The sequence below is a fragment of the Amia ocellicauda genome, chromosome 12, assembly GCF_036373705.1.
Source record: "Amia ocellicauda isolate fAmiCal2 chromosome 12, fAmiCal2.hap1, whole genome shotgun sequence".
Classification (NCBI taxonomy): Eukaryota; Metazoa; Chordata; class Actinopteri; order Amiiformes; family Amiidae; genus Amia; species Amia ocellicauda.
In genome coordinates, this window is record NC_089861.1 from 26,566,793 (window position 1) to 26,585,203 (window position 18,411).

At 49.5% G+C, this 18,411-nt stretch overlaps 1 protein-coding gene across 1 annotated transcript; it reads left to right on the forward strand.

Moving 5' to 3' along the window:
• The first annotated feature begins 7,537 nt into the window (after positions 1-7,537).
• On the forward strand, positions 7,538-14,126 carry npas4a (neuronal PAS domain protein 4a). Its single transcript, XM_066719106.1, has 7 exons — positions 7,538-7,862; positions 8,370-8,524; positions 9,364-9,466; positions 9,728-9,977; positions 10,100-10,209; positions 10,308-10,443; positions 10,702-14,126. Exons 1-7 carry the CDS (start codon positions 7,679-7,681, stop codon positions 12,329-12,331), a joined length of 2,568 nt encoding a protein of 855 aa, XP_066575203.1. The 5' UTR covers positions 7,538-7,678; the 3' UTR covers positions 12,332-14,126.
• The last annotated feature ends 4,285 nt before the right edge of the window (positions 14,127-18,411 follow it).

Consider the following 18,411-nt stretch of genomic DNA (forward strand, 5'->3'; position numbering starts at 1 on the left):
TGGACTGGAGTGGACTGGACTGGAGGGCACTCTATTGGACTGGACTGGACTGGAGTGCACTCTACTGGACTGGACTGGACTGGAGTGGACTGGACTGGAGGGCACTCTACTGGACTGGACTGGACTGGACTGGACTGGACTGAAGGGCACTCTACTGGACTGGACTGGACTGGAGTGGACTGGACTGGAGTGCACTCTACTGGAGTGGACTGGACTAGAGTGGACTGGACTGGAGTGCACTCTACTGGACTGGACTGGAGGGCACTCTACTGGACTGGACTTGACTGGACTGGACTGGACTGGAGGGCACTCTACTGGACTGGACTGGACTGGACTGGACTGGACTGGAGGGCACTCTACTGGATTGGATTGGCCTGTCCTGGCCAAGGGAAACTGAGCAACAAGTATATCTGTCTCAATCTGGAGCCCTGAAAGTCTGCAACTCAAAAAAGAAAGAGGAAAGAAAGCAAGAATGAGAGAAAGAAAAGTCAGGACAGGAGGAGAGAGAGATTAGCACAGAGAGATAGAGAGAGAGAGAGATGGGGGCTCCCTTGTGATGGCGACTTACAAATGGTTACACCCTGTTAAGCCCAGTTTGAGGGGTCTCTGGGGGGTAAAAGGGGGTGAGAGCTGGAGGACAGGGGCAGATGACAGTGCAGCCACCCACGCTGTACAGGCAACAGCAAAGCTAGGATCCTTCTGTCCACAGGCTTTCAACAGATCTAAAAATAGTCTGAATCTGTGAAGAAAAAAGAATGAAAAAAAAAAACAGAAGGAGGAGGAGGAGGAGAGAGGAGGCAGGTACAAGGCTACAAGCTTTGCAAGCAGCATAAACTGGCTCAGAGGGGGGGGTGGGGGGGCGTGGGCGTCTGTGCTGTTCACCTACAAACGTCAGCTCTGTCTGACACACAACCAGCTGCAGCTACTGCCTGACAAAGATACACACACACAAACACACACACATGCACACACACTCTCACACACACACACACAAGCAGCACTTGCACACATACATAGACATACTGACACACAGACACACATCTGTTCCCCACTGCTTCCACTTCACCCAGAGCGGATTGACTTCCGACCACCTGAAAATGCAGCATTTGTTCTTAAACACATTGTTGCAAATATGGAGATACTGCAAATGTTATCATAGACAGAATAACAGACAGACTGACTTCTTCAGTTTAATCTCCTACATTTCTATGTTTGAAATGGTCAAGAGAGACAATAATGAACTGAAGAACTGATTATACAACTGGTGAGACACAGCACTGTAATGAAGGTGCTGGGTGGGGTGCTTGGGGGGTAATTACAGTTTTTCTCGGTTGCTAAGTCAATGTGAATGAAACTGTGGTCCACATGATCAACAACATAACCTAAACGAGCAGAACATTATACATTTTTGCAAAACATTTATAGTTGCTTTCACACACAATCCAAATGCCAAGCACCCTTCTGCAAAACAGTAAACACAACTCTCTACACTTGACACAGAAATCTATTGGGTAAGTCTTGTCAAACGAAATTAGAACATTTGTTCACAGTCAATAACACATACTCCCACAACTGTGAATCTCTGCTGCATAAATGCAAGTCCTTATTGCTCAATTGTTCAATCAGCAATCAGTCCATAATCACAAGTCAGAAGGCAAAAATGAAAGCGAGAAAGAGGGGACCACAGCCACAAGCCATAGAGGAAGAGGGGTGCGTCTATGTGGTAACAGAGCAGCTCAAAGGGGAAGACACAGAACAGATGTTTCCAATGACATACGTGCCACTATCATTGACCATGTGATGAATCATAGGCTTTCAATGTGAGAGGCTGGGCAGAGGGTGCAGCCCAATCTAATCAGGTCAACTGTTGCATTAATAATTAAAGTATTCAGCAATGAGAATAGGTAAGTGACTATAGAGTACTTCACTGTATTACAGTACTATATGATATACATGTAAGGAGTTTTTCTGTCATCTTCCTTGACTATTTCATTATACCCATTTATAGAACCATCGCTCTGGTGTCCAAGGAAGAGTCTTCAACACTGAACAAGGAGGCGGCCATTTTAGATACAGTGATTCCAAACAGCTCAGTATGTTAGAGGGAGATCTGGACTACAAATACACAAGAACATCAAATATTTCTGAATGTTCAAAGTGTCAGTCTGGCAACTACTGACCAGGTCTTGAATCGACACCAACTAAGGATGAAACAGCTGTACCGGTACCTTTGACAGGAACAGTGACAGAGTGAAGGATATTGGGTCCTGTTTGTCCAGGTCAGGGCTCATCACAGTAATGCATTTCCTTACAATATTTAGTTGCAGACAGTTACAATGGCTACCCATGTTCTTTTTGTGTTTCTATTGAAGCACATGTGTTGCCACATGTATTCATGTACATGGATGCAGCGATTCAATTTGCCCAGAGAGAGCAGATGTGGGAGGAGCTCATCAGTCACAGAGCCACAGTCAGTGCTCAGGCCAGAGAGGTGGGATAATGCCATGTGTGCAGCCATCTCAAGAGAGGATGGTCTTTACTGTTGGCCCATACAATACAGCACACCTAACTGCATCCCCCGACTCTCAACCCTGAAGAGAGAGAGCTGGTGAAGCCTGATATGCCACACTTTGTAACAATTACACTGAGTTGTTTGCTTTTTTTGAAATATATATATTTGTCATAACTACCAGCTTGGTCCTGAGTATCTTCAGTGGACTTGATTTATGTTTACTGTAATTTGCAACATCATTCAATGTATCAAGAACATTACCTTAATCGAGTAAAGTATTTTTTGCTGTTCAGTGAAATTGTTCCTACTTTGGTCTTCTAGATACGAGTCACTCAGAGAACATGAGTACAGCTCATGCTGGGGTGAAATGTTTACTGACCATTTACGCTTATTTTACAAACAAGCAGAAGAAGATGAATATAGCATGTACAGGGCTGACCATGTCATAGTGATGATTAGTGTTTATTGTGCCATTGTGAAATGGCTGATGGAAAAAACTTTTCATTAGATGACAAACTATACTGTTTTGATGGACTGATTTGATTTTGTGACGTGTATTTGCTGTTTTAAGAGTCAGAGTACATTTTGTAAAGGATTTGTATCATTTTGGCCACTGTGTTTCAGTTTGGGGCTGCGTGTTAACTATTTGAAAAAGTTAATTCTGTTTTGACAAATGTGAGCATCAGAGCAACAGATTCCCAGAATAGACTGGGAGGTACCCCAGAGTGGGAGACAAGGAGGTGGAGGAGGAATGGAAGTTATGGTAGATACAGGAGAGGAGAGAGGGGTGGATAAAGGGAGGAAGGGGCGTGTTTTGGGGTGTTAGTTGAGTGTCTCAGTGCTTAGCTCTGTGTCTCAGAGTGTGTCTGTGTGTCTCTGAGTGTCTGAAAGTCTCTGTGTTTCTCTGAGAGACTCTGTGTGTCTTTGAGTGTCGCTGTGAATCTCTTAGCATATCTGAGTGTCTCTCAGTGTCTCTGTGTGTCTCTGTGCGTCGCTGAGTGTGTCTGTGTGTCGGCGTGTCACTGCTTTCCCTCTCCAGCTCTGGAGTAGGAGGGGTTGCTAGGCAACAGATGAGATATTTTCTTTCAAGATGCTGAAGACCTTGATTCCTTTGTAAATACAGGCTGCTGACTGCAGTGCCACACGGCACAGCACACCACAGAACTATACAGAACAGCACAACACTATACAGAACAGCACAACACTATACAGAACAGCACAGCACTATACAGAACAGCACTATACAGCACAGCACTATACAGCACTGCACAGCACTATACAGAACAGCACAGCACTATACAGAACAGCACTATACAGCACAGCACTATACAGCACTGCACAGCACTATACAGAACAGCACAGCACTATACAGAACAGCACAGCACTATACAGAACAGCACAGTACAATGCAGAACAGCACAGTACAATGCAGAACAGCACAGCACTATACAGAACAGCACAGTACAATGCAGAACAGCACAGCACTATACAGAACAGCACAGCACTATACAGAACAGCACAGCACTACACAGAACAGCACAGCCCTATACAGAACAGCACAGTACAATGCAGAACAGCACAGCACTATACAGAACAGCACAGCAAACAACAACACTATACAGAACAGCACAACAGCACAGCACTATACAGCACAGCACAGAACAGCACTATACAGCACAACACAACACAGTACTATACAGCACAGCACTATACAGAACAGCACAGTACAATGCAGAACAGCACAGCACTATACAGCACTGCACTGTACAGCACAGCACACCACTACACAGAACAGCAATATACAGCACAGCACAGCACTATACAGCACAGCACTTTACAGAACAGCACTATAAAGAACATGCACTGCACTATACAGCAAAGCACTATACAAAACAGCACTATACAGAACAGCACTTTACAGCACAGCACTGCACTATGCACATCACAGCACTATACAGAACAGCACTATACAGAACAGCACTATACAGAACAGCACTACACAGCACAGCACTATACAGCCCAGCACTGCATAGCACAGCACAGCAATATACAGCACAACACTATACAGAACAGCACTACACAGCACAGCACAGCACAGTAATATACAGCACAGCACTATACATAACAGAACAGCACTAAACAGAAGAGAATAGCACCGCCCCGGCCAGGCTGCCACCCCTGGTGTTCTCCTGTGTGTGTTTGTCTATGTGTGTGTGCAAGTGTGTGTGGTTAACAGTGTTTTGAGTGTGTATGTGCATCGCACTGCCTTGTGCTGAGTGTTCATATGCAACACACGCTGCCGAATTGTCTAGAGACTCAGCTGATTCTCCCAGTGAACCTCCCTGAATTTAGTACTATGACTACAAATATGACTATTATTAATATTACAACAACTACTACTAATGACAAGGACAACAAGGCTATTACTAATAGCCAAGCACACCGACATGCCTCTAATATCTGTGTGAGTGAATATGTGTGTGTGTAGGGTGACCCAGGTGTGTGTGGGGAGTTGAGTGGAGTCTTTTCCGTAGTCAGAGATTACACTGCCTAAATCCCCCTGCCCTCCCCACCCACCTGCACTGTGTCTCTCCAGGGCCAGGGCTGGACACCCTACTGGATCTACAGTTTATCCTCTTTTGACTTCTTTGGTTTTCACTGCAGGTGACCTCTGATGGAATTTGATTAATGGAGAAAATGTGTGAAGTTTTGAATATTTAAATAATCCCTGCAGCACTGTGGCTCTGCTGTGACCTCCCAGGCTGACCAGGTGATTCTGTGAGCCTTTAAAACAGTATCCATCTCCACTCAGAACTGCAGCATTCTCATGCGGGTTTGATATTACCATAGGCGGACTGGCCATCGGGCAGAAGTGCCGGTCAATTTTTTAGTTAGGTGGGCCGGTCGATTCCTATGCGGGCTCGTTGCCCCGTGCAGACTAGCGGACCGCACATCGCCAGCACCCCCCCACACCCCCCGGACCGCACTTTATTGACACCCAGAATTCACCCGCCGTTGCCCCCCTGGGTAAAAGTACAGCGCCGTTTTTTGGACCCAGTCCGACCTAGCTATTACTCATAATATTGTTATCGCACCCCCCAGCCCCAGCTCTGTCAGTTTTCTAAGTAAGTTCAGTTGCCCCGTGTTGCAGGTCTATCGGCTTCATGGCCTGCGTTGCTCGGGTGGATGAGGGGGTTTATCTGGGGCAGCCACCCTTCTCAGCCTAACTACGCCGCTTTTCTCTCCTCTGCTCGCAGTCTTTACTCGGCTCTCTGCGCCTTTTTCTCTTCATGCAGGGTTATGTAACACTGGCAGCTGAAGAAAACGGTGACTGAAAACGAGCAGAGGCGATGTGAGTCGGGGTTTGAATGGGCGCCGCTTTCCTCAGCATGCCAATCAGTCGTTGCTTCCTTGTGTTTTGAAAATGTGTATTTTTTCTCCACTATATTTATTTTTCATGTTTTTACCTCTATTAACAAAGTACATAACATGACCCTGCTGTCGATGGGATGCCTACACAAAACACGAGGACTGGCTGCTCCCCCCGGGCGGCAGTGAATGGGTTAACCGCCCCTCGCTTGTTACGCTTCGCTCAAATCTCTCTCTTTTTCCCTTTTAAGGAAAACGTGGTTATGTAACCCAGGCGACGCAATTAAATATTTTTTTTTTCTCAAAGAATAATAAAACTCTCCCTCCCTCCCTCCATCTCCCTTTTTCTCTCTCCATCTCCCTCCCTCCCGTGTTCTCTCTCTCGATCTCTATCTTGATAGAGATCTCTCCCTTCCTACCTGCCTCCTCCTTTCCCCATCTCCTTTCCTCTGTGTCTCTCTTCCCCTCTCTGCTTCCACCCAATCCTCCCTCTTTCCCTCTCCATCTCTCCATCTCTCTCCCTCGTTCTCATTCACTTCCCCACACAGTTCAGGGGGATGCAGCAGGCAGCTCCATTACAACCGGCACGCACATCCATTCACAAAAAATAAAGGCGCACACAGATCGGCTGGGTAAAGGCAGCGGTGGGGGAGCGCGCTGTGACAGTGCCCCAGTAAACGCATTTTAATGAGGCTGAGCAAGTCTTGAGCTCCGCGCTCTTGTGGGAAAATCAATCGCCGAGCGACAGGGGCAAGACGGCGCGGCGCTAACGGCCCAACATCGGCCGTCAATTGTAGCTAAAAATAACCCCGCGGTGGTGGGGGAGACCCAGGGGGCCGGTGCGCAGATATTGCCAATCGGCCAGGCAGAGCAGTCAGCCCCGCAGGGCCAGGTGTGCAGAAACACACCCGTATACACCCTACAGGTGGCCATGTAAAAAAGTGCAGATCAGTGTTATATTACATATCATAAACACACAGGGACCTGTTCTCATGACCTATATCTATATATATCTATCGATCTATCTATCTATCTGTCTACGTATCGATATATATCTGTATCTATCTATTTATGCATGTGTGTATGTGTAGGCTATATATAACAAATATGCACACACACACACACACACACACACACACACACACCACTCTCTGCTCCTGTGCAGTTCAGCGCCAATTCGATTGTAATAAACTACTCTCCGGTCGCGCTGATTAGCCGGCCGCCGCTGCAGCTCCTCCCCGCTCAGGTTTTGTCCTAATCGGGCTGTCTGCGTCGCTGGAGCCCCTTCTTCTCCTTCGCGTCATCAACAGAAGAGGGTGACGTTGGCTGGGAGTCAGAAGGAGGGAGGGAATGGGGGGGGGAGAGGGAGAGATAGAGAGCTAGCTCACCAGTGGTACTTCTTACATTGATATGAGCGTACGAAACTCACCCCCCCCTCTCTCCTCCTCCTACCCCCCCTCCACCTCTCATCCCCCCTTGTTACGTTGGTGATGCCAGGGGGCCCCCGCTCGTGCAGCCAGCCTATATAAGGGGGCTGCGAGCAGAGTAACTCAACCAGATACACCGGCCACGGCATCTGGAGGCTGAGGCACCGAGACTCTCACCGAGACGGGGAAGCGAGCGGTCAGACTGGGGAGACCTGGAGCTGAGCGCCCGGAGAAGAAAGACGGAGCGACTCGCGGAGAACCACACAGACCCCCCCCCACCCCGGCCGAGACCTCTTCTTCGCGTCTGACCCACCCGGACCCAGCAGCGAGGTAGCGCGACCCGCCACGCCGCCACCGTCCCCTGGCCAGCATGTACCGATCCACCAAGGGAGCCTCCAAGGCGAGGAGGGACCAGATCAACGCCGAGATTCGGAATTTAAAGGAGCTGCTGCCCATCTCCGAGGCGGACAAAGCCCGGCTCTCCTACCTGCACATCATGTCGCTGGCTTGCATGTACACCAGGAAGTCGGTGTTCTTCTCCCAGGGTAAGACCCGCCGCTGCTCCCCTCTCCCACCCCGGCGCTCCGCGTAAACTCAGCCCGACTTTCCTGTTAATGTGTGAGGCGGTAGAAAGAGGAGAGAGAGAGAGAGAGGTGATGGTGTAGAGGTGCACGGTCAGCAGGGGCTGTGGCACAACTTGTGCTCCCGCTGCTCGGCGTCAGCGAGCCCCGCAACGGCTCGAGCTACAGGTGAATCAACACGTGCGAGCGCGCGCTGCGTGTCGCTCCCTCGCGGGCGGATGTGACCGATGTCCGGCAGCTGCTCTGGCCGGGTGGCCGTGGCCCGGTGCGTGGACCTGTGAGCCGTGGCCGTGGCCGTGTCCCGGACGGGCGCGAGTCGCTGTCCCCGTGCTGAAGCGCGCTGTCTCCACCGGCGCGCGCGCTGCTGTCCGCGGTGCTGAATCCCCGGGCCGCTCCTGCGCGTGCGTGCCCGCTCTCTCGCTCTCTCGCTCTCTCGCTCGCGCTCACCGACCCCCCCCCTCTTCTTGTGCTCCCCTCCAGGCGCGAGCTGCTCGGAAGACAGCGAGGGGCTCCTGTCCTTCCAAGACCTGTCCGAGTTCGTGCAGACGCTGCCCGGGTTCCTGCTCGTCATGACCAGCGAGGGGAAGCTGCTGTATCTGTCCGAGAACATCACCGACCACCTCGGCCACTCAATGGTGAGTCTCCCCGCCGCCGGCGCGCAGCTGGCCAGTCTGAATTCCGGTGCGGCAGCTAGGTTTCATGATTGGATCCGATCATATGTATAATAATAATATATAACAATAATAATGATGACAATATTATTAATAATAATGAGGGGGAGGGGGGAGTTTGTAAGAATTGTGTGTGTTGGCATTCGGTTCGACTTTACTCAATCAGCACCACCTGTTGAGTTTGAATCTACTAATATTATTATTATTATTATTATTATTAATGTGATTACATTTATTTTTGTCTGTAGTAGCAGCAGTAGGCTGTCACCAGAACAGTAGATGATTGCAGGGAAAGTGTGTTTCTCTGTGTACAGAGGGGTCTAACAGCTGGAGAGTGGGGGGAGTGTCTGTCTGTCAGCTACGTGGCTCCCGCTCCTCACAGCCACAGCATGTTTCTCCTGATTGCTGGCAGGAGAGAGAGAGAGTGTGAGTGAGAGAGTGTGTGTGAGGCAGTGAGGGAGTGTGTGTGTGTGAGAGTGTGGTACAGTGAGTGACTCATGTCGCTCAGACTAATGCACGACACTCAGCTCTCAGTGGGTCGGCTGTGACTAAGTGTGAAATGGTAGCAAACATTTATGTTCATATTAAAGCCAATGAATCACTAATGATGGGGTTTTAATCAGCGCTGCTCGATATAGCTGCTCACTGGGGGCTTGCGGCCGGGGGGGGGGGGGGAGCCGTGTGTGAAGAGGAGGATGTCTCATTTCTGACAGCGTGACTGGACTGGTGATTCAAGCCGCCCTCACGAAACAGAACAAGGATGAGGGCTATTGACTGACAGCTGTCTCTCTCTCTCGCTACAGGTGGACCTGGTTGCGCAGGGGGACAGTGTGTATGACATCATCGACCCCACTGACCATTTTGTGATGAGGAGTAACCTTCTGCCTGCCCCCTCTGCAGACACAGGTGAGCCCCCCCCCCCAACCCCCTGATCCGTGACCTTGACTCTGACTTCAACTCGTAAATAGATTAGGTCGCTGCCATTATCATTGACTGGAGTTTAAGAGCTCTGAGCACAGTGTGTCTGAGCAGGACAAAATCTGGGCTATTAAGCACTGTGACACCTAAATAGAGAAGCAGAACACAGACCCTTCCTAGTGGAGCTGTATGCAGATGCACAGAGACGCACATAGACACACACTTGACTCCACCCTCTTCTCCCCACAGAGCGCCTGTTCCGCTGTCGTTTCAACACGTCTCGCTCCGTGCGTCGGCAGAGTGCCGGGAACAAGCTGGTGCTGCTGCGCGGGCGCTTCCTGCAGCCACCGGCCGGGTCCTACTGGTCCTCCAATCCAGTGTTCATTGCCTTCTGCTCGCCGCTGGAGCCCCGCCCCCGCCCTGCCCCCGACGCCTTCTTCATGGCTTACTATGAGAGCACGCACGGCAAGGACATGGCATTCCAGCACGCCTCTGACAGGTACAATGGCACAACTGTGCTCAACAACACACAACACTGCCACCAACCAGCACACAGCTACACACTAATACACAATAATGCACCCTAACATACTCACTCACTCTCTCACCGTTTCTCCACAGTGCATCTTTCTACCTGGGCTATGCCAGAGCCAGCCTGCTGTCCCGGTCCTGGTACAGCCTGCTTCACCCGCAGGACCTGTCGCATGCCTCCGCGCAGCACTGCCACCTGCGTAAGTACTCACCTCACTGGCTTTCTCTCCCTCACTGTGTCAGTGTGTAGCTGCTGTACAGTGGCAATGGCAGTGTGTAACTCCTGATCTCTCCACAGTGGCCGAGGGTGGCGAGGGGAAGGTGGAGACAGTGGTGCGGCTGCAGTCCAGCGATGGCAGCTGGGTCTGGGTGTACAGCCTCCTGCAGCTGGACAGCAGGGATGGCCCAGTCACTGGACACAACTATGTCATCAGGTACGGGCCAGGACACACAGAGAATACACAAAGTACACACAGAATACACACAGAGTTCACACACAGAGTACCCACAGAGTACACGCAGAATACACACAGAGTAAACACAAAGCACATTTACACTCTCCCTTAACACAGCATTCTTTCCCCCCATATATTTAACACAGTCCTCTCCCTCATTCTAGTGACCTGAAGTCCTCTTGCTCCTGCTATACTAATCATCCCTCTCTCCCTCTTTCCCTCTCTCCCTCTGTGCAGTGACTCTGAGGCGTGGGGTCTGAGGCAGCAGCTGGCCGCAGAGGAGACGCAGCTGGCGCTGGTTCTGCGCGCGTCTGCGTCTTACCGGGAGGCCCTGCTGCCGTCGCCAGGGACACTGTCCAGCCCGGACACCGTGTTCTCACCTGCCGCACTGGCCGTCCCTGTCTTCGAGTTCGGCGCGGTGTGCCCTGGGGAGGGCGGGGGGGCAGAGGAGCCCATGCAGCTGGGGGGGCCGCGCTCCAGTATCTCCTCTATCGAGGAAGAGCCCACGGTCCCCCAAAACAACAACTCCGCCCCCAACCCCGCCCCCGGCGACGTCCTCGACTTCTTCTCCCAGAACTGTGGCTTCCTGCCCACCTTCCGTGCCGACGCCCCCTCCCTGCTGCCCCCGCCCCCCAAAGAGTTTGTCTGCACCCCCCCCTACACCCCTCAGCAGGGTGGCTGCAGCTTCATGTTCGGCAGCCCCGACCCTCCGACCTTCCTGCCCTCTGACCCCTCGACCTTCTCTCCCTCCGAAACCGCCACCTCGGAGCTGCTGTTCCCGTTGGAGGGCTGCGGCACCGCGCTGTACGAGAAGCTGCCGCCAACCCCCGACAGCCCCGGCGACGGTGACTGCACGGTGATGACGGTGCCCGAGCTACGGGGGCCGCTGTACATCGAGGTGCCCAGCGTGCCCGAGGGGCTGCTGACCCCCGAGGCCTCGCCCGTCAAGCCGCCCTGCGCCTCCTTCTTCAGCTGCCTGGACAAAGAGCGCTGTGACATCAGCCGGCTGGCCCAGCAGCTCAGCTCGCTGGCGGAGGGGCTGAGCGCTGCACTGCTCCCCGACCCCCTCTTCTCCAACAAGCCGGTGCCCCCCCTGCCCGACGCAGGGCTGCTGGTGGACATGTGCCAGCTGAAGCCCTGGAGGAGCATCGACTTCTCCCTGCTGGCGGACGAAGCCTCTCTGTTCGAAGAGAACATGTTCGACAGCCTCCTCAAGGACCTCTCCTCCGCCCCCTCCTCCCCCTCCTCCCCCTCTCCACCGCCCCCCCCTCCCCCGCCTCCCTCCCCTCCCACCTCCTGCAGCAACGCCACCTCCCTGGACCCCCCTCCCCACCCAACTGCCAAGCTGGGGGGCCAGGTGCTGGTGAGGTGTCCGGTGCCCCTCTGTGGCGGGGCACTGCCGGGCTCCAGTGGTCGTCCAGGCCTCAGGCCGGACGCAGCGGATCCTCGCGTCGAAGCGGCGCACCCTAGTAGTGTGGGGGGGGCCGCGGGGGGGGCGTCTATGGAGGCGCCCCTCCCCCCTCCCTCCACCGACCTGTCTCCGGAAGAGCAGTCCTTCCTAGAAGAGCTGGCCTCGTATGAAACAGTGTTTGAGGCATGTGCCTCGAGCGGACCCTGTGAGGGGTTCCACGATGAGTTGTATCAACTCCAGAATCACATGGCTGACAGCTTCCATCATGGTGAGTCTCACTGCCCTGTCCTTGTCTCTGCCCTGTCCGTGTCCCTGTCCCTGCCCTGTCCCCACGCCTTTTTGTACTTCTGTGCCACCCAATCTTTGGATGCAATCACTAATCTCTCTTTCTCTCTCTTTTTTCTTGTCTTACAGATGGGAGTGGAAGTGATCCTTCGTTCTAAAATAAGTCTGTGACTTACTTCATCAAGTATGGCATATTGTCATATTTTGTGGAGCTTCTTTTACCAAATGTGAAGAATATTTAAAATAAGGAAAAAATAATACTATCAATTTCCACTGAAGTTTTGAGCTCTGAGCCGATAAGGATGCGATCCAGGTCGTCTTCTCTTTTCCTTGCTGGTGCATAATGGGGCTCGGGCGGCCGGGTCCCGTTTCCGACGCAATTATGAATGTAAGCTTCAGATTTGTATAGAGAGCAGAGGTGCACAGGTCATGGGCGCTGCACTAGGAGTATTAAGGATAGAATAGCAACACGTAGCTGTTGGGAAGTCAAGAGGACATTGTAAGCGGACTTACATATGTTTCTGTATTCACTCGTAGTGAGTTATCTGTATGTAACTTATCGAGAAAAATGTTTTTTTACAAAAAGCTTTTCCTTGCTGTTGGTACTATGACACAAGCTTGGCTCGCTTGCTCAATGCGTGTGCAAAACAAGAACCAAAAGAAACCAAGAAAAACACAGTTATACAGAGATTATATTCAACGTGAATGTTGGATAGATGCCGATGCATTGACTAGCTTGCTGAATCTCTCAGTCTCAGAAGCAGGGTCCAGTCACCCTGCCTCTGAGAGACCAGGGCGAAGCATTGCACCCCGCCAGCCTGCCCCCCCCATCCCGCAGTGGGACCGCAGCTGGTAATGTTGTATCAGCTGCCTCCCCCCTGTCTATCTCTCAGCACCTGGTAGTTCCTCCCACACTGACCCCTGACTTCCTGGTTCCTTTCAGCCGATCCAGCACTGGAACAGAAGGGGGAGAGCGCCCTCTGGTGGCATTAAATCAAAACCGCAAACACAGGAACTGGTGCCAATCCCCAATTTTCTCTTTAAATCTTGATTGAATGATTTAACTCTGGTGACTCTTCACCCTTCCCTGACACAGCGATGGGAAGCTGAGCTCGTGGCTGCAATGCTTCAATCACTCCAGACTTGTGTAATGTGTTGTACAAAAAATGTAAAAAAAAAAAAAAAAAACTAAAAACAAAGTTACATTATTAAGCCCGGGGCGGGGTGGGGCCACACTGTGGGTGTCTGTATCTGAGGTGGTGGCCCCCCCCTCCCGTGGGCTGTGCCGTGTGCCACGCAGCCGCGCGCCAGACTGCACACTTCCTCCTGCGCTGCTAGCTTCGAGGGAGTCCGCAGCGTCAATATTTGAAACGCAGCGATGATTCCCGCTGGCAGGCAGGGCCTCTGGGGCTCAGTGCCCGGCTGCTTGCTTTTTGCTGAGGGTGGAGGCTGTGTTCACAGTGGGTTAGGCTGGCACAATGCCATGCCAGTTAGGACCTGCTGAATTTCCTTTGGTTATCTATGGAGGCGGAGGGAGGGCATGAGAAAAAGGTACAAGAACTTTGGGTAACTGCTCAACGACAAACCACGGCGACACGGGGAGACGAGGCTCTTCCGGCGTGTCCACTCGCTAACGTAGAGTTGTCTACGGTCAAGTATAAGGATTGATTCCTGTATAAGTTCTAGCTATTTAATTGCTAAGTTTATGAATAAAAAAATATACATTTGAAAAAAAACATGTTTAATGTATATACATATTTATTGATATGTATATGCTGTATAGTGATTCACGCAATGTGAAAGGTTGTAAACTTTGTATATTTATATAAATATCTATGTACAGAGAGGAGTTTTATAAAGACTTATTTATGGAGATGGACATTGTGAAACAGTGTTCTCGTGTTGCTGATAAGTGTATTTGATTGTCAAACAAATGCATTTATATTAAAGTGCACTTAAAATCTGACCTGTGTCTGGTGCTGCTGTCCTCCTTCTCTGCCTCTCTGTCTTAGTGCTTCACATCCACACAATGAAGAATGGTTTCAGGTGCTGTGTTCTTTTCCTTCCTCTAGTTCTTCTGCATCTTTTTCATCTTTTTCTGTACACTCTTACCTAGCACTGAGGCTGCAGAAAACTGGGTTATCAAACAATGACCTGACCACACAATGACTCTACCACACAATAACAAAAAGTGTCTTACAGGCTAGAAAGTGACCTTAATGGGAAATAAAATGTTATTTTCAATTCAAACATGGAGGGATTCTACTTAGACACTGGACTCTGCACTGGGCTGGACACTGGACCTGAATACAGGACAGAAAGAGATGAGACTGCAGAGCCATAGTGATACAATGATTTATAGAGAGTGTGATAGTGATACAGTGTGTTATAGAGGGTGTGACAGTGATACAGTGTGTTATAGAGACTGTTACAGTGATACAGTGCATTATAGGGACCATGACAGTGATACAGTGTGTTACAGAGACTGTTATAGTGATACAGTGCATTATAGGGACCATGACAGTGATACAGTGTGTTACAGAGACTGTTACAGTGATACAGTGCATTATAGGGACCATGACAGTGATACAGTGTGTTACAGAGACCATGACAGTGATACGATACAGTGTGTTACAGAGACCATGACAGTGATACAGTGTGTTTATAGAGGGTGTGACAGTGATACAGTGTGTTATAGAGACTGTTACAGTGATACAGTGCATTATAGGGACCATGACAGTGATACAGTGTGTTACAGAGACCATGACAGTGATACAGTGTGTTACAGAGACCATGACAGTGATACAGTGTGTTTATAGAGGGTGTGACAGTGATACAGTGTGTTTATAGAGGGTGTGACAGTGATACAGTGTGTTTATAGAGGGTGTGACAGTGATACAGTGTGTTTATAGAGGGTGTGACAGTGATACAGTGTGTTATAGAGACTGTTACAGTGATACAGTGCATTATAGGGACCATGACAGTGATACAGTGTGTTACAGAGACCATGACAGTGATACAGTGTGTTACAGAGACCATGACAGTGATACAGTGTGTTTATAGAGGGTGTGACAGTGATACAGTGTGTTTATAGAGGGTGTGACAGTGATACAGTGTGTTTATAGAGGGTGTGACAGTGATACAGTGTGTTACAGAGACCATGACATTGATAAAGTGTGTTTATAGAGACCATGACAGTGATACAGTGTGTTACAAAGGGTGTGACGGTGATACAGTGTGTTATAGAGGCTGTATGATTGTATCATTACTCTCTGATCAGCTGGCAGCTGGTATACAGACTCTTTTGATCATATCAACAGCAGAGAGCACAGCAGTTTTGTTGTAGTCATTGCCTGGGAAGAAACTGTACCAGGACAGAGAGAGGGAGGCAGAGAGAGAGAGAGAGAGAGAGAGAGAGAGAGAGAGAGAGATGGTTCTGGTTCTAAATATAGTTTTCCTGCTCAGAGACAGAGCTCTAGTGTTTCTCTAATGAACAGCACTAGCAACGAGAGAGAGTGAGGGAGGGAGGAAGGGAGAGGGAGAGGGAGAGACACTTCTATCAATCTTGCCTCCCACTCCTTCTCTTTCTTTGTCTCTCTCGCTCTCCCTCCGTTGATTAGAATGTACTGGACTGCACTCGACCAGTCTCTCTCTTTCTCATTCTCTCACTCCCTTTGCCTAGCAATTTGGCTTTTTCCTAGACAATCGGTAAGTCAGTGTGTCAGTCAGTCAGTGTGTTAGTCAGTCATTGATCTAGAAGGTAGAGGAGCGCACTGCCCAGCTAGGTGACTGGTGTTACAGGGTAAATCTTTCTCCTGTAAATTCCTTCCCCCATTAAACTAGCTCACACAGTCTGTCTGTGATTACCATCTTTGTCTGGAGTTAGTGAGCAGCCTTCAAGAATTATGTTTTTAATTAAACCACTAAATCAAATTGGGTAACAAGGCAGTCCCCCCTTCTCTCTTTCACGCTCTGTGTCAAAGCTCCACCTTTCAGACACGAGATGCTAAAAATAAAGAGTTTTTATATGTGTGAAACACAGACCAACCCAGCACAGAACTCACACACATAAGGCTAAGGGAGTGAGAGTGGGAAAGCTGTATCAGTTCATGTTGCACAGATCACAGCCCCCGTCCTTCGTCCCCAGTCCGGCAACTGGGGGTTGAGTCTGGATTTCTGCCACCATCAGGCTGAACATACGCCCACTCCCAACCCCACACCCCCGCCGGAGGCTGTGCTGTTTCAGGGGGTGTCTGCAAGTGTTCTCTCCAGCACTGGCAATCACGCTGAGGGGAGCTCAGCTGACGTGCTGTCTCTCTCACTGTCTCTTATATCTCTAAGTGCATATCTGTACCTCGCGTGTGTGTGTGTCTGAGTGTGTTTGTTTGCGAGCGAGTGCACTTATTGTTATTATTAACACTACTATTTATAATAAGAGTCTCAGTACAGTAAAGTCAGAGTGGAGTTTTGACAATGAAGTTTCCCTGAGGCTGTGCTGACCCCCAGTGGTAAGAGACGGTAGTGCAGGTAGCTCCCAGTGTTGGAATTTCTTGCAGACAAAACTGTCATAGTTGACCAGTACTAGGAATTCAAGTTTGTAGTACGTGAAAAAAAATCTAAAGCAAATCTAAAGCAAGTTATCCTGGTATGTGACACGAATGACCAGTTCCATGACCTGGCAAAGCTGATGGATATTGGAGGAACTTTCCCAGCATCAAGTGCAATCTGTGAGCTCGACTCCAGCTGAATGATCGCTCTGAAAAACAAATTGCGGAATTGTTTACAAGCAGATCATTTGGACATGCTGATACGTGTTCAGAGTGATCAGCCTGATGGAGAATTGATCGATCCGCACAGCGTGTTAGGAATGGGCGAATGCCAAAGACCGCACGGAGAAACTGTAAACTTTCCCTCTGTAGGCTGTAGTCGGCAACACTCTGCATCAGTCTTTGACATGAAATTGTGCACCCATTGGTATACTTGCTGTTGTTGTAAGTTTTGTAACTTGTAACTACTTATTTATCACTCATAACATTTCACACATTGTTGTTCTTTAATTTTATCTGAGCATTTAAATCAATGGCATGGTTTAAAATAATATTGCATAATTATTTTCATTGCAAAGTACACATTTTATTACATCGTGTATGCATATATGCGAGTGCACCCAAGCGAGTATAATGATGGTACTGCAGTCTCTTTGGTGGATCCTCATGGCCATCATGGTTTTGGACTATATGCATGGCGCACACATTTGAGCTCAGTTGCACAAAGTTGCAGGGTCTGATACGAACCAGTTTTCACCAGCCCCCCTTATATTAAACATTACGTATGCCTTCATTTTAGAACATAAGAACATAAGAAGATTTACAAGCGAGAGGAGGCCATTTGACCCTTTGTGCTCGTTTGCTGTCCATTAATGACTAATTGATCTGAGGATCCTATCCAGTCTATTTTTAAAATGTTCTCAACTTCAGCCACATCGCTGGGGAGTTTGTTCAGATTGTGACAACTCTCTGTGTGAAGAAGTGTCTCCTGTTTTCTGTCTTGAATGCCTTGAAGCCCAATTTCCATTTGTGTCCCCGGGTGCGTGTGTCCCTGCTGATCTGGAAAAGCTCCTCTGGTTTGATGTGGTCGATGCCTTTCATGATTTTGAAGACTTGGATCAAGTCCCCACGTATTCTCCTCTATTCCAGGGTGAAAAGGTTCAGGTCCCTCAGTCTCTCAGTAGGACATTCCCTTCAGACCTGGAATAAGTCTGGTTGCTCTCCTCTGAACTGCCTCTAGAGCAGCGATATCTTTCTAGTGTGGAGCCCAGAACTGCACACAGTATCCAGATGAGCTCTAACTAGCGCATTGTACAGTCTGAACATCACTGCCCTTGTTCTCAATTCTACACTTTTGACAATATACCCTAACAGTCTGTTTGCCTTTTTTATTGCTTCCCCACATTGTTTGGATGGAGAAAGTGAGGAGTCCACATAGATTCCTAGATCTTTCTCATGCGTTACTTCATCTAGTTCTATTCCTCCCATAGTGTAATTATAGTGGACATTTTTGTTACCTGCATGTAATACCTTGCACTTGTCCACATTGAATTTCATCTGCCAGGTGTCGGCCAACAACTGAATATTATCTAAGTCCCTCTGAATAGCCTGTGCTGCCGAGATTGTATCTGCTGAGCCACCTATTTTAGTATCATCTGCAAATTTGACAAGTTTGCTAACTATCCCAGAGTCCAGATCATTAAT

Coding starts and splice junctions, on each gene's coding strand:
- npas4a (XM_066719106.1), top strand. CDS start 7,679: ATGTACCGATCCACCAAGGGAGCCTCCAAGGCGAGGAGGGACCAGATC. Junction 9,467..9,727: donor TGCCCCCTCTGCAGACACAG/GTGAGCCCCCCC, acceptor TTCTCCCCACAG/AGCGCCTGTTCCGCTGTCGT. Junction 10,210..10,307: donor CGCGCAGCACTGCCACCTGC/GTAAGTACTCAC, acceptor ATCTCTCCACAG/TGGCCGAGGGTGGCGAGGGG.